The 16,527-nt window shown below is 42.6% G+C and overlaps 1 protein-coding gene across 1 annotated transcript in view; it reads right to left on the reverse strand.

Moving 5' to 3' along the window:
- Nucleotides 1–1,117: 1,117 nt before the first annotated feature.
- Nucleotides 1,118–16,527, reverse strand: part of lmtk2 (lemur tyrosine kinase 2) — a 35,526-nt gene continuing 20,116 nt past the window's right edge. The window contains 9 exon segments of the mRNA XM_034142364.1: nt 1,118–3,280; nt 3,888–4,139; nt 4,218–4,344; nt 5,324–5,593; nt 5,595–8,331; nt 8,455–8,604; nt 9,199–9,320; nt 11,404–11,488; nt 15,868–15,998. Coding sequence (XP_033998255.1) covers nt 3,252–3,280; nt 3,888–4,139; nt 4,218–4,344; nt 5,324–5,593; nt 5,595–8,331; nt 8,455–8,604; nt 9,199–9,320; nt 11,404–11,488; nt 15,868–15,998 — 3,903 coding nt within the window. The 3' untranslated portion in view covers nt 1,118–3,251.

Below are 16,527 nucleotides of genomic sequence, written 5' to 3' on the forward strand. Positions count from 1 at the left end.
TAAATGTCTGCATTCATCACTTTACCTGAGTATAGTACACAAGTATGCATTTCAGAACAATATTACTGAATTTTTATGATTCACTCACTTGAATTTTGCAGCAGGTAAAAATGGGGTTAATTTAAAGGGGACCTATCATGCCAAATGCACTTTTTGATGTCTTTTATGCATAAATATGAGTCCCCGGTGTGTCGGGGAACTCACGCAGCGTCAGAAAATAAAACCCTTTCTCTTTTCCTCCGTACCCAAATCTTTTAAAAGCGGGGGTACAACGAGCGGACACAGATTTGCTGCCGATAGGACGTCAAATCGGCGGCGGACCCACAGAAAGTTGCTATCAGAAACGATGCCTGATGTGTTTTGGACGTAATCTCGTCTTTGTTTACATTAGCAAGCCTCGCTAACACTCAGAGCTAACCTGTACTGGAGAGCACATGTGTTTAAAAAGCAGGAAATAATCCTTGATGTGGTTTAGAACAGGATGGCGTTTTATCACAGCAGAATTTAACTTTATCTCCGGTAGAATTCTGATCAGGCATTAGCTCCGCCTACTCTTTTTTTTTTTTTTAAAGCTAAGGACCCAAAATCCGCATTTCTCTAGAAGGGCTGCAAAAGAGGGGTTTGACCAGTATGAGGCATGGCTACAATGGGTGATCTGTTTGGTATTTTAAGCAAAAAACTTCACAGACATGTTTTGTATAGGTATGGCCCTACAATATATTTTTCCAATATAGCATAATAGGTCCACTTTAAATTACTCTATACACTGCTGGGTAGCTTGACCCATTAGAATATATCATGTTTATTAGTTAATGTATTTTATGTTGTAGGTATAATTTAAATATGCAAAGTGGCTAAAGCTATCCATTAAAAGAAGAGGAATACATTGGAATAAAAAGTAGCATAACATTTGAATACTCGTGTACGTAAAAGGTGTTTTTTTAAGTACAGTACTTAAAATAAATATACTTAGTTACATTTTACCTTTGAGTATTTAAAGATGTGCACAGGTTCGAATTTAACAGCTGATTTTAATGATGACTTTGTTGTGGTTTTATGTTAGTATAACCGTCCATCCTTTGGCAGGAGCCCTCACACAAAGACTTAGAGAAATATATCAAATCATATACGAACCCTTATTATAAGTTCATTTGCATTTATTTTCATATTAAACAGTGTAATTATAAACATTTCATTCAATTACACTAAGCATGATAAATATGAAGTAAAAATATTTTTTTAAATCTACAAGTTTAAAGGACAGAATGAGTTCACGTCTCCTTTTGTCTTAATTTAACTGCTTTTAGCCGACGACTGTGATATGTTCCTCTGATCAACTCAACTTACAAAATGAAACCTCATACCTACAACTCAGTTACATCATTTCCCATTTACAGACAAAAAAGATTTACATTTACATACATCAGTACAGTTCAACATTAAGTTACATTTCTCAAATGTGCAAGATTAAGCAAATGTATACTGTAGTCAAATAAAACAAGATTTCCTTAAATAAATGTTCAAGTTGAACTGAAGCACAGGCTGCTGGTATTTAACAGAGGTTGACATTACCTAAGATACAGTGCCTTCTGTATGGGGCGGGGGGGGGGGGGACAGGACAGGACATCTTCTACTACAGGTGAAGTACAGCTGTTCATCAGGTCATCTGTGATGAAATCTTTAGGGTGTTTGAAGAACCACGCAGTAACTGTATAACCTACAGTTTCAAAGAACTGCGTTTTTATAGCTGTACACGGAAACCTTGGAAGGAAAGTAGATCTGGATCCACAACATTTTTGCATTTTTCTTCTTTACAGAAATACGAAACACAAACATCCGGTCAGCGCTGTGCAGCCGGAGACGACGTATGGCCTGCAAATGATAAATGCAATGACAAAATGCTCAAAAGTTCACCTGGACGAGGGGTCCTTAAGGAGGAAGATTATATCTGAACATGTTCATTAAGTTTGACACGTAGTAAAAAAAAGAAAAAAGGCAGAAAACTCTGTTCATGACACTGATAAAAGGAGCAGTGTTTTGTTCTAGTAGTGAGTTTATGTGAAGCTTAAAGTCCCTGCACAGTACTGAAGAAACGCCAACACGTTCATCGGGCCGTCCTATGAACTCAAATTTCAACAATTTAACGAAATTCATTGCACATTTGTTTACAAACAGCTCATTTACATATCTTCATTCTGACATTTAAAAATAAAATCTCCCACTTTTTACACAATCCCAGTTGAGGTGTGATTTGAACATTTGTAGTGTTATTTAAACGGAGGAGTGCAGCTGTCTGTACAGCATCACAGGCACCGCGATAAGACCCAGTGACAAGTATTCAAAACCATCCGAGCAGCTTCCTGCACATTTCAGAGCATTAAACGAAGCATTACAAAATGTATAACTTGTCTGGGATCACATCTGTAAGGATACATATGACAATCCTTATATACCACCAAGAACTCTTACTGAGATATCTCAAAAATATGAAACTTCTTGCTGTAAATGTTCCTTTCAAACACAGATATAGGAACATACAGTGTGTCCCCTCTGCAGAAGAGAGAATTTTAATTAAGGTAAATTCAAAGCTGCTACAGAAGGATACCACACAGTTTCTCTCCAATTCGGAGATTGTGACTAATAACACCCAACGAGAGGTTACGAAAAAAACAAAACACTCTTCCAAAAAGAGGCAACCACTGAAATAATCGCACAACATGAAGGAGAAAATATAACAATGTAAGAGAAAAAAAAGCTTGGATGTTCAGTTTTGGGTCTTCTGAAATCAAAATAGCTTATTCCTATTTGGCTGTAGTGATACGTTTGCAGCCCAGTGTGTTGAATTCAGAGCATAACGTTGATTTTTTTTTTTTTTTTGGTGATGCAAAAGTTCTGGATAATGAGTGCACTTTCGACACAACAAAATGAAGCAGCCAAACACCTGGAATGTGCACGATGAGTCCTTAAAGCAAACATTTAGAAACATTTTGTTTTTCTGGAATTGCACTGAACTGAAATCACACACACTGATGTAGCTGGAGAGGTGATGTGGCTCAGACTGGAGCTGGGACGTGTGTGTTATATGCCGAGTCATTGTTCTCATGGCCGTCTCCATGTATGTAAAGAGCAGTTCTGGCTGAGAGAAGCATCCGCGGTTTGACCCACAAACCGCGTCATTTGTCCTTATTCAGCCGTTTCCAAAAAGTGCGAGTATAGGTTCATTTTTTCATTAGTGTGATGATGATTTCACACTAGTCCTTTTCTCCATCTTCACTGCTTCCTAGAGTGAACAGAGGAAGAAGAGGTACATGTAAGTTTAAACATTTGATCAATATTATTCAAACAAATCACTACTTATTATTATAAGCCCAATGAGAATGATGCATGAACAGTTTCCTGTAGTGAGTGAAGATAAATATTTGGATAGTGGCAATGTTATATACATTTATATAAAAAAAATATATATATATTTCGCACCAAGAAATGCACGAGATGAGATTAAGCGTAGTTTGACATTTTGTGAAACATGCTTTTTTGAGTGATGGCTAGGAGAGAATAGATCAATGTCACTCGTCTGTACGGTAAATGATGCTAAAGCCAGCTGATTAGCTTAGCTCTTTGTAAATAAAAAAATATTCCACAGCAGGTCTATTAGTTCTCTTATTAAAACTTTATATCAACCCGTTCTGGTTTTATAGGGGGAAAAATGCGGGACTCTTTGACAGGTCTATTAATATCCCGAAAATGTTATCAGGGATTTCACCTTATGCTAAGCTAACATTATGCTAGCCATACAGAAATAGTGGTGTCAGGGTTTTTATCCAACCCCTGGCAAGAACGCAAACAAATCCAAAATGGGAACTATTCCTTTTAACCCCTTCACTTGCCTCCTTGCTCGATGTCGGAGTCGGTGAGATGTGTGAGGGAGAAGCTGGCGATGCTGGCCGGAGAGATGGAGAAGCGGGAGTAGTTTGAGGAGCCGGCCCAGCTGCTCTCCAGCCCCCGCCCTGCTGCAGGGGGGGGGGAGGTGAAGCGAGAGGCCGCAGAGGAGGACATATTCTTTGACATGGGGTCGTTATCTGTCTTGGGCGGGAAGGCAGGTGCGAGGGAGAAGTCATCGTCCCACTCAAACCCACCACCTGCAGGGGTTTATAATCAGTCAGGGCATGTGACGACAGAGAAAATGTTCAGTACATTTGACAGGCTTCAAACTTTACCTTCTTCATCCGTGGAGCTTTCAGAGTTGGCGAACCGGTTCAGGTAGCTGGCTGAGGGCAGTGGGCTGCTGAACTCTGGAGCCTGATTGTGTGAGGAGTGGTCACCCAGTTCCTTGGTGGGGGTCTCCTACATCAGAAAGAGTTGCATTTAATTTGAAATGCTACACAAAAGTGAAATAACTAAATAGTAGGGGTGCATCTTAAAATATCACACAAAATCGATTCTCGGGTATTTTACAAAATCCAACAAAGCTTCACACATCTTTGACTTGGGTTGTAATATTGGTGTCTGTTAGTAGCAATGGGTAGGTCCTTTTGTAAAGAAACATTTAAAGGGGACCTATCACGCAAAATGCACTTTTTGTACATCTTTTATACATGAATATGTGTCCCCGGTGTTCCAGGGAACTCACCAAGTGTCAGAAAACACAACCCTCTCTATTTTCCTCCATACCCAAATCTCTAAAAAAGGGGCTGCAACGGATCTGATAAAAACTGATCCAGATTTGAACACTGTCCTGACGTCAGGACAGTGGCGCTATGGCTATTGGGCCAACTCCACCAATCAGGAGGAGACAGCCACGGCCATTGCCGTTCGAAAGCGCTGGATACGCTGTAGTACATATGCCAGGCCTCTAGATGGTGCTGTTCTCACAGAATCAGCAAAAACAGAGCTAAAAATTGTCAAATTGAGCGAAATGAGGCATGGCTAAAATGCATGATCTGTTTGGTATTTTGAAGAAAAAAAAAGTATAAATATGCCTTATATAGGTATGGTCCTACACTATATTATTCAAATATAGCATGATAGGTCCACTTTAAATTAAAATAAGAATACCCTTTGTTCTTAAAAAAAAAAGAAGCCTCTTCCATCATCATGCCCCCCCTCCCTAACCTTTATAAAGACAGAACTTGTTTTATATATATCCTGCTTACTTTTGAAGTAAACGGTTATTTTGTGTTTCTTTGTAATTATTGAGTGTTCTTGTATTTTAATGTGTTATTTTATACCTCGGGACTGTGGGAAACAGCCTTTTCGATCTTTCTGTGTGTACAAACATATTTTAAGATCGACAATAAAGTTGACTTTGACTTTTGAACTTCACCTGGTCAAACAGGTAGACAGTGACATCATCGAAGAACGACACCGCTCGCCTGGAGTTTTCTTCACTCTGGGAAGACGACGCCCCGACGTTCAGCGTGGTGGGTTTCAACAAGCTCTTCAGGTTCTTTGCTCTGCTGTCGTCTGAGACAATAACGGGCACCGTGTGCACCGTCTCGTCCTCGCTCTCTGAACTGGAGCTGTGCAGCTGGTATCCACGGACATCATCGTCAGAGTCGTCGCTGTTCTCGTCCTCCTCGTCCGCTTCCCCCCCCGTCCTCCTGTGCGTCTGAACCGTCCCGCCTCCCCAGGAAACGCCCCTCCATGTCCGCCTCTTTTATTTTATGACTATCACTGGCGTAGGTCCGTGTGAGTTTAGCGTGACCCGAGGTCTCCTGCACCGGCTTTGAGGCGGGGACGGGAGGAAGTGGAGAGGAAGCTTCTAGATCATCTGATGGTTGATCAAGAGATGTGCCGTCTTTGAACAAATCCTGTTTGTTTTCATCTTCACTCTGACTGTTGGTTGCCCCCTTACATTTCTCTGTGATGTCTGAATCTGGTGATATGCCATGAAGAGCGGGTGTTTCTCCATTGGCCTGTGCTTGGGAAGTTTCTTGCTGAGAAAATAACGAATTGACATCTTGCTCCACGCTGACCTCGAGTGCTGGACCTCCATGAACCCCGCTGGCCTCCTCGGTAGAGTTCCTCAGCCACGTGGCCTGTCTAGAACCTCCTGCTGCCGCCTCTTCAGACTTCTTCTCAGGTTCTGATTCATTGTCTGAGAAGTAGGCCGAGTCTCTGTAATTACTGGCCATAACTGGCTCTTCAGCAGGTGCTACCTCATCTTGTTGCTCGCCCTCGATAGGATCCTCCCTGTGAGGCTCCAGCACACCCTCTACTTCAGAGATGATGATTTCCGGTGGAACCAGAGCTCCTGCTGCTGCCGCCAGCTCCTCGTTCTCCCCCTCTTCTTTGGCAACACTCATGCCATTTTTAACGGGGGATTGGTCCATGACATTAGGCTGAGAGTTCCACTCGGGAGACTCGAGGTTCTCCGTCTCATACCCACTGTCTGATATTTTGTACGGTGGCTGGAGTTTGTGTTGGGCCGTTTGAGCACTTAGCTCTTCTCCTTGTTCCCCGAGCCTGTGGATGTCAAGAGAGTCTAAAGAGTCTGGTGTCTCGGCTGAATTATCCACAGTTGGTAGGGTGGTGGACATGCTGTCTTCTAGTAAACTGTCCTGGCTGATCTGGTCCAGAGACGGCCCAGAGACCAACAGGGAAGATCTGTCCGTAGGGCGCCCATTAGTATCCATAAAGGATTCTTCATGGTCAGACAGAGTGGTTTCCAGCTCGATGTCCTCAATGAGTTCACTCAACAGATCGTTACTCGTGAGGTCTTCATTGTGTCCAATGTCCGATGCTTGGACTTGCATGTCATCAGGCATTTGATTTACTATGGGATGAACATTATCCTCTGAGGTTCCTAGGTCGTCTTCAAGGCTGGGGATTTTGGCATCTGTGCACAATGAGTCTGAAGTGGCACTTTCAGAAAATGCAAGGGTGTGGTCATCAGTTTGACTGACGACACCCTCAAACATCTCGGAGGTAGAATCAAAACCAGAGTCTACACCTCTGACTGAGGATTGCAGTGGACCGAGGGTTTCTGTGGAAGAACAATTACTAACTGGCAGCTGGTTGCTTGCGTTGTCTTCTGTGACCACTGTAATGAAAGGCACCAGTTTCTCATTTACCACCAGCGAGGGACATGACTCCCCCAAGCTGGTTTTCGAAGAGTCTAAAGATTCCTGTCTGGAGGATGTGCTACTTGCTGCAGGTTGTAAGTAAGTGTCTGCGGGGATTAAGCTGCCCAAATTCTCCATTTTCTCCCAAGAACTCATCTTGAATCTTTCTTCTGGTTCGTGGGTGTGGCCAGGAAAGAGAAAATGATCCTGTGGACTTAACCTGTCCTTCATCAGGTGCTGGTCTTTGAGAAACATAAAGTTATCAGCTAGTTTTTCAGTGTTCAGAAGTCTGTTCACGCCTGTGCTCTTCCTCTCCTCTTCTACAGAATCTGTGGGGTGAAGGGCTTCTGAAGAATCCCCTAAAAAATAATCCCCGTAGCTTTTATCTGTATCCACCTCCTGGACTACTAAAGGTGCAACATCACGGAAAGGGTTGCCATTGCGCTCTGGAAGCTCCATAAAACCCTGTCTCCAGGAGGGAGAGTCTTCCTGCTTGGACCCCCCGTCTGTGAAAATGTTGGTGTGGTATGGACTGTCATTTTCAAGAGACGACCAGATGTGGCTGTCTGGCAAATACGAGTCCTTGGAGTCTATACTTTGGTGGAAAAAGTCTGCATCCGTACTAGACTCATCCAGGCGGACATCTTGGAGGACAACAAAGTCTTGACGTCCTGAGCTGAAGTCCATGTCTTGTCCTCTATTCCCGTCCTCCTCAACAGTGCTCTCCCCTTGTTCTTCTAGTTGTATGTAATATTCATTTCCATTAGATGGCTTCTGTGCATCGAACACTGGTACGATGCCAGGAATCCCTGAGGGAGTGTCCCCACTTTCTATGGCCGCTGCTCTGGCTCCATGGTCGGGGAAGTGAGCCTGGATGTCTTCAGTGGAAACGGGGAAGAACATGCTGTGATAGTTCAGTGTCGTGTCCAAGCCCGAGCGCCCATGGTTGCCCTCATAGTGGTCGTGCTTGGCTGCCTCCCAAACGTACTCAAAGCTGAGCCCTTTGCTTGTTTCGGTAACGGTAAGAACTTCGTCGATCTCTTGTCGCAGGGCGTCGTCAGCAAACTGATCCAAGATTGGATAGGAGGAGTGGCTGATGGTGTTCTGTCGCGCGATAGGGTTGGGTTTGAGAGCATCCCAGCGTTGATCAAAGTCTTCTTCTATGTCCTTCTGGCCTTGCATGCGCAGGTAGATGAGCAGACGGTGCACTTCCTCCGCTGTGGCCCGTTTGTCTGGAGACAGCCAGCAGAACTGCAGGACCTCGTGCCTGAAGTTACAGGAAAAAACACATTAGACACATTTTTTAAAAAGGTAAATAACCTGATTTAAGAAGATATAACTATACTTTTTGTCTGTTTTTTGTTGAAATTGATCTTAACCAAAGACATACCATCTGTCAGAATAAGGAAGATCCAGCTGTGGCTTGAAGAGTTTGACTTGTTGCTCCTTGATTACATGATGGAGAACCTCCCGGTCAGAAAGATGTGGGTACGGCTGAACAGCATTCTCAAATAGCTCCCACAATGTGACCCCCAAAGCCCTATGGACAAATCACATCAACACAGTTGTTAAAACCCATAACACGTAATGGGGTGAGCTTTTATGGCTACCCAAACCTACAATAACAATAACATAAATAAAAAAACATTATTCCTAAAGCAGCATTGATAAAAGCAAATTGGGGAACATTTTGAATCGCAACATATTGATATTTAGGGGGAAAGTCTGGCTCTTGTGACTCAAACAACCTTACGTAATTCTGCAATTTACGACTTGAGAGCATTTGGGCAATGAGTTGTAAAGTCAGCGAGAGGCTGAAAAGATGCTTAGTTGGTGCAGTGTCAGTGTCTTCTTCCCATCTTTTGGAAACTTTCCAGATTGTTTGGGATTTACAAGCTCTGTCTGCAAATAGAAGAGCTTGATTTCTCAGCAATAAGCCAGATGTGTACTGCAGAGTAATTCATTATGTTAGTCTTATTCCAAAAATACCCTTCACATGTCTAGTATTACAATATATTTATAAAGTCCCTCAGGGGAGGAAAGGTTTCAAATATATTTGGATAAGATTCAGGGTCTCTCAGACACTATGAGTTATGTTTTTTTAAATGTCCTCTCGTGTCAGTGAGGTACCTACCACACATTGCTGGGCTTGGTCTGCTCCATAGTAATCACCCCCCCATGGCGCTCGCCCACCAGCTCAGGAGCCAACCAGCGGAGAGGTGCAAACACATCATCCTCTGTGATGATGTAATCCTCCTGTTGTGAAAAAACAATCAGTCACGTTATCAGCTATGTTTCTAAAGCAGATAATCATGCACACACCAACCCATTAAAGAACACACATTGACTGTTCTCCTAGCTCTCATTGAGGCAGCTCACTCGCGTTGCCTCTCCCTTTCTTTACAGAAATAGACTCACTGGGTGACCTTATCCTGTGCGTATTAAATTCAGACAGCCAAACTGACGGATCAGCGGTATTTAAGGAATGCAGCAGACAGAAGTGTCTTGTGGGATATGCATCGTGTCCAGTTACAGGATGCTTCCCTGAAACATGCTATTGATCAATGGCAAACACCTGCACAGCATATATTGTATTATCTGTGAGGTCATCTGGAGCTGGTTGCACAACAAATAGCTACACTTCAGAAATGCAACTTGAGATCATAGCCTGACATCAGTTGCACAAAGTGGAGCAGTTCTGAACCGTCCCAAGAGAGAATAAGTTGTTGAATTTGGTAAATTAAAGGTCTTTTAAAACATAAAAACATGACTTCAAGTTACTTATCTCTCATTGATCTGCCCTGTACAAGAATAAAACAGTTGCAAGGACATTTAACAGGCCACTTATTATTTTTGAATTGACAGGAAAAACTATATAATGCAGTCTCTTTATGTTTTTATGACTAGTAATGATCAAACATTTACTCATCTATTTTTGGTTTGTTCTTCTCAATATGAAAACATCATCTATGTTCTAGATTAGAGTCTGGAGCTCAATGTGTATTGGATAACATGTATTATATAAGCCTCATTCAGTTGTACAAACATGTTTGAAGGTCATAAATAAGGCAAAACAAACAGAAACGTTTGAGCTGCCTGATTCGTCAAGGTTGCCCGGTCTCTCTCACAAATCCTCCTTCTTATTCAGAGTTTCCCTCCAACTACACAAAGACTCCAGGGGCTGGGAGTGAACACACTCAGGCTGCTTGTTCTGTATATATCATTGGGCTGCTGGCTTCTTGCAGGGAGACAGGGGGGGGGGGGGGGCTGTTACCACGCTATATGAGAAGAGATATCATAGATGTTTTATTTTGGTATGCAATTGGATCTTTGCCTAATGGGTTTACTGGCAGGCCGCAAACAACTTCACGGCGTATACTGCCACCCGAAGTCCCCGGCCGGAAGTCCCCAGAGTTGGGGACTGGCTTCAGTACTTCCGAGTAAATCGCCAGAACGCCGACGTCTCCTCATCACTCCACCGCTCACATGTTTTGTTTTGTGTTGCCATAAATTATTCTCTCTCCGTTGGTGCGCAGGGCTAATGCTAATAATGCTAATGCCAGCAAATACAATGGGGCGTGGTTTGCAATTCACCCAGCCAATCAGAAATTTGAACTTTTTTCTCCCCAGGAAAGTACCACCTCTCTAGCAGGCACTAAAAAGGGGGTAAAAGTTCTCATGAACTAAGTTCTCTTTTTGGTGTGAACGCAAAATGCCAGGAACTATCGGAACTAAACGGGAAAAGTACAGGGAAAAGTACTCCAGTGTGAAAGCGCCTAATATGTATAGCGCCTAATAGGCGCTTTCACACCAAGTACTTTGCCGTACTTAGTTCATGAGAACATAGTTCATCAGAACTCTTTAGTTCTGATGAACTAAAGTACAGATCGCGTTCACACCGGAATAAGTCCCTGAGGTCACTTCTTCTTCTGCTTTGGGTTTACTGGCAGGCCGCAAACAACTTCACGGCGTATACTGCCACCCGGAGTCCCCGGGGTTGGGGACTGGCTTCAGTAGCAGGGACTGAAAAGGGGGTGAAAAGGTTCTCATGAACTAAGTTCTAGTTCCGGATTTTTTTGGTGTGAACGCACATTTTCGGAACTATACTGGGAAAAGTACTCCGGTGTGAAAGCGCCTATTGTGTCTGAAATTGAATATGAGCAGCTGTTTTTTAATACACGCGTTTTCACTCAGTTTTAGCCCAGGAAAGTTGGATAGCGTCATGTCCATTGAGGAGTTAAACTAATGTTCTTGGTGAATAAACCAGTGTAATGTACACTAGCCAGCCCCTGGTGTTATGCAGCATCTCCTCACAGTATATAACATCTATATTGCTTACTTTGTATCTGTAGGGTCCGATTCCATAGTCTCCCACTTTGACTGTAAGATCTCCGGTCAGGTAGCAGTTCCTCAGAGCCAAATCACTGCGGGAGCAAAAAGAATATAAGCATGAACACATCTGGACGGATTTCATACTTCACAAATTCACAACTGCAAAATCCTTCTGATGATGAAACTCGACGTGAAAATGTTCAGGTGCGTTTACGCTCTCAGCTATAAATTTAAAACAAAACACTGACCATTATTGCATCTCGATAAACTTTATAGTGAGCGTATGAATGAGTGAAATAGTCAATAAGAGCTAATGATTCTGGAAAAGGTCTGAACCCCTTGAGAAAACGCGTGGTAAAAATAGAAATAGCTATTGACAGATTGTGTGGAATCAGGCTAAATTTCCTTTAAAATAATTCACTACATGTTTGCAACAGGGTGGGGAAACTCATTAAAGTATACAATATTTAAGATCATTGCATATATAATATAATATATAAGACAGGTAGAATGTGCTGGAGGCCGCCACATGTTTTGCTTTTGACGTCCCCTGACTCCATATCCTTGTACAAAGCCCTGAAGTCCTAAGACCACCTCATAAGAACCACGGCGAAGGAGTCTGGCAAGGATCACAAATGACCTTGGCAAGTGTATAAAATTCTTCTTGTGTCATTTGCTTCTAGTCTTCACCTTGCAACAACACTCAAAAGGGGACTATTCCTGACCCGTGCATACAGCAGCGGGATACAGTTTCTAGAGGGAAACACAGGATGGTTTTGTGGAGCTGCCCGGAGAGGGCGTAAGAAGAGCAGAGTGTCTCTCTGCTCATTAAGGAGGTTATTTTGTAAATTATTGAGTGTTCTTGCATTTTAATGTGAGTTTTTTTATACCTCGGGACTGTGGGAAACAGTATTTCGATCTTTCTGTGTGTACAAACATATTTTGAGATTGACAATAAAGTTGACTTTGACTTTGATATGGTGGTTAATTCCAACTGAATGAAAAGGCAGGGGCACTGTGTACAAGGTTAGACAATGACAAACACTGCTGACACCAGGAGTCTCGCGTGTAAGGGGCCCAGCGAGTGTCAGGCCAACTGAAACCCCTGTAAGATAAATGGAGATTTATTTTTAAACTCTTCGCCTTCCTGTCCCTCTTTTGGCTGAGGCCTGACTTACAGTAATACAGCAGGAAGGAAACAGGTCCAACATCTTAACCTCGTAAATTGAAATGTGCCATGGCAGGGATATCTAATATACCATCAAACAAAAGGTTTTAGGTCATTTTTACAAGCAGTGACTTGTTTTAACTGTAATCAATAGGGGAAAATGACAAATACATATATTTTTTAAATACAAAAATAGTTATAAATGCATTTGATATTTAGTCTTTAAAACATAGGAAGCTGAGCGTTTCTCCTCACACCATTGATAGGACATTTACACTCTGGAATAATGCCGATCAAGACTTTTACAACCCTTTGGATCCTTACAAACATGTCCCGTCTGTTTTTTATGTATTTATGCTATGTTTTTATACAGTTGTTGATGTACAGCACTTTGTTCAACTCTGTTGTTTTGTATGTGCTATAGAAATAAAATGGATTGGATGGCTGCTACAGATTCACAATCGACACTGTAAACTTGGCAGTACTTAAATAATTACGTAAAGCAATCGCTGAACGATGCCTTTGGAAACTCCCCTTCCCGTGAGTTTGAAAGAGCATATATTCAGATGTTTCGGAGCCCTGTTCTCACCTCTACATTGCAGAGCTGAGGTTTCAGCTTAGGGTATCAGCCCCCACAGCCACAGCCCCTGCCCCGAGGGTTTTGTGTCTGCACCATCAATCAGCTCTCATCCAGTTTAGCCAGCATGGAGCAGCACTAATCATTCAAAGGGCTTATTTTTTTTTTTTTTTTAGAACATTTTTGAATAAAAGTGCCACTGAAATATTTTTACGATTGGAAATGAAATCTGTCCACATGGAAGGGAAGCTTGTAAATCCCCCCCTCAGGTTGTAACAAGGATTAAAACACAACGCCCAATATGAGGCTATCCTTTTACATGCAAAGAGCAGAATCATCATATCCTTCTGGCTGCGGACAGCTGACACTGTGGCAATGCATGGGAGATGTGTAATTGGAACCCTCTGAGCTTATTCTGAGCATGCAGAATAGAGCTGATGAGCGGAGCGTCGTAAGTTACCCCCCCAGCCCCACGTTCTGTACCCTGCTGGCTGCGAGAGGCCAGACATCCAGTACGCGCTGGGGTAAAAATTAAAATGAAAATGAAATGCAGCCCTTCTGCTGTACACACCTTTTTTGGAGAACACAGTTCCTCCTGAGACTTGGGCAGTAAGCAGTAACTGGGTCATATGTAAAACCAACAGTTGGCTTAAGTTTTTACAGTCCTATTTTATGAGGTTTGTGTCAAGTGACATAACACAGACAGTAATGACTATTAATCACTTACCACAAATTTGAGTGTTATTCCGTCAAAACATTTATGTATCAATGTGGAATTGTTTAATTTTAAATATATCACATTTCAGACAAATTCAACCCTTAAAGCGGAGGTGTTACTGCCGGGCCGCGAAATAGCTGTGAGTTTATCGTAATATTTGCAGAATTATAAATATATAAAAATATTTTATCATAATATTTTTTTCAAAAAGTGTTTAATTTTCACACCTATGCCACCAGTCATATTATTTCATCCAGTAGCGAGTTAATCTTTCACCAGAAAACGGTTGAAAATGGCTTTTATGATGTTCCGAGGGATTCGGCGACTCAGCCTAAGGTCTCAGCCTCTTGTGCGCACGAGCATGTTACCGGTGCGCCAAGTAGGAAGAGGAGCGCACAGGAGACAACCGTTTGATTGCAGACTGTTATGTTTATGTGGGGAAATGGTGGTGCATACATTATTTGAGATATATTTCAAACTCGGACTTCATTTTAAGGACATGTCGGCCATGGGTGTAGAGCTATTTGTTTAAGCACCGGATTGGCAAAACAGGAGAGTAAACCAGTCTGCCTTGATCTATGAATTAATGTCCGGGACTCTCACGGTATCTGCTGCCCGCAGCTGTTTTATAGAAGGAAACCCTCCTTCACTTCATGAAATGGCTGCAGCATCAGGAGGCAGCGGGACGTACTCGGTAAAGAGCTGTGCCTTTTTACGCACCGCCTTCGCTGTGTTTAACTTAATCAGAACAGTTTAAGAGTGACTGCAGGCTGCTACGTGTTAACCACACACACATCTACACACATCGAACTGCCCGATTACTCCCCCTTTTATTAGTTTTATGAAGGAGATGTCCAGTCAGTCACCAAGGCGCATGATGTGCTCTGCTCAGCTCAGCTCTGTGTGTTTGTGTCTGTCCGACACCGGCATAAATGTGGCTGTTCCCAAAATAAATTAGGTTAATCTTAATCTCGATGTAGTGCCACACACACACACACACACACACACACACACACACACACACACACACACACACACACACACACACACACACACACACACACACACACACACACACACACACACACACACACACACACACACACACACACACACACACACACACACACACACACACACACACACACACACACACACACACACACACACACACACCACACACACACACACACACACACACACACACACACACACACACACACACACACACACACACACACACACACACACACACACACACACACACACACACACACACCACACACACACACACACACACACACACACACACCACACACACACACACACACACACACACACACACACACACACACACACACACACACACACACACACACACACACACACACACACACACACACACACACAATTATCCGTAAATCAAATTGATTTATCTGTTTTCCCGTTTTGGTTTAAAAACTGAATAACGTCGGTTTTTTGGTTTTCCGAAAAACCAAAAAACAACACCGGTACTTTGTTAATATGTTTTGGATGCATATTGTTCTAGTATTTGTTCAGGCCGTTACATACAATTAGCCTCTGTTGCTACCTGCTGGTGGTGAGTAAATATTAAAATCAGTTCAAATTGACAACTGGTCTGCGATTTTTTTTTAATGTATCTACCGGTCCTTGGCACAATAAAGGTTGGGAACCCCTGTACTAAATGATACAAAAAAAAGTATTAAAATAATGATGTTTTCATTAAGTAATACCCATTTAGTTGTGAAAGATTCTGAATCATTAAAGGAAACTGGGGCAGAAAAACACAAAATGTTGGCTCAGTGATAAATATATAACATCTGTGGGTAGAGGAAGTAATCTAGATATTTAAAAAGTGTTTCTGTCACAGAGAGAGTGAGTATTACTTTAAACATCAGCTCACGTCCTTGACAGACAAACATAATGCTTAGCTTAGTGGCTCTTAAACATGTGAGCTAGCTAAAGTGTTGCAATTGTGAAGTGCTACCTGTGCAGGAAGTTGTTTTTGTGAAGGTGAGTGACACCAGCAGCAATTTCGCAGGCCATCCTCTGCAGCTGCAGCAACTCAGCGTTTCTGAACATCCAATCCTGCTGAGACAGGAAGCCTCGCAAATCCCCCTGCAAACACACAAACACAGCTAAATTAGCACAACAACATCCAACATAAACAATCAATACATCTAGAAGAATCAGAGGAAAGGGGCTAGATAAATGCAGTGTGCAGAAGCTTCCACACGGAGGCAGTAGACCCTCCTGCTCCTGTCTCCTCAGCACTTCTCACTGCGGATGTGTGAGAGCACCAAATAAGGCTAACGCTGTTTAGTGGACAGCGATGCTGTGTCACAGAGATTTATAAATAAAAGAGTTCAGTTCAGGTCAGTGAAATAAACTGTGCTTGTGTCCGGTCAGGTTTCGGAGCGCATGAGTGGACGAGAGAAAACAACAAGGTGTCCCCTGAGGGAAGCAGGTCAAGGTACTTCGACTTAATTAATTACCCCACCCCCCACATGAAAAACATAACGACACGCATCGTTTGAGATCATGTCAAAATGATCACAGTGAGAATCTGAGAATGTTATTCTGGAACAAAGACCAAGATTTAGATGTCGTGCCACAAAAGGCAGAAAAAAGTGTTTTCAGCCTTGAA

Source organism: Trematomus bernacchii, unplaced genomic scaffold, assembly GCF_902827165.1.
Source record: "Trematomus bernacchii unplaced genomic scaffold, fTreBer1.1, whole genome shotgun sequence".
NCBI classification, from domain to species: domain Eukaryota; kingdom Metazoa; phylum Chordata; class Actinopteri; order Perciformes; family Nototheniidae; genus Trematomus; species Trematomus bernacchii.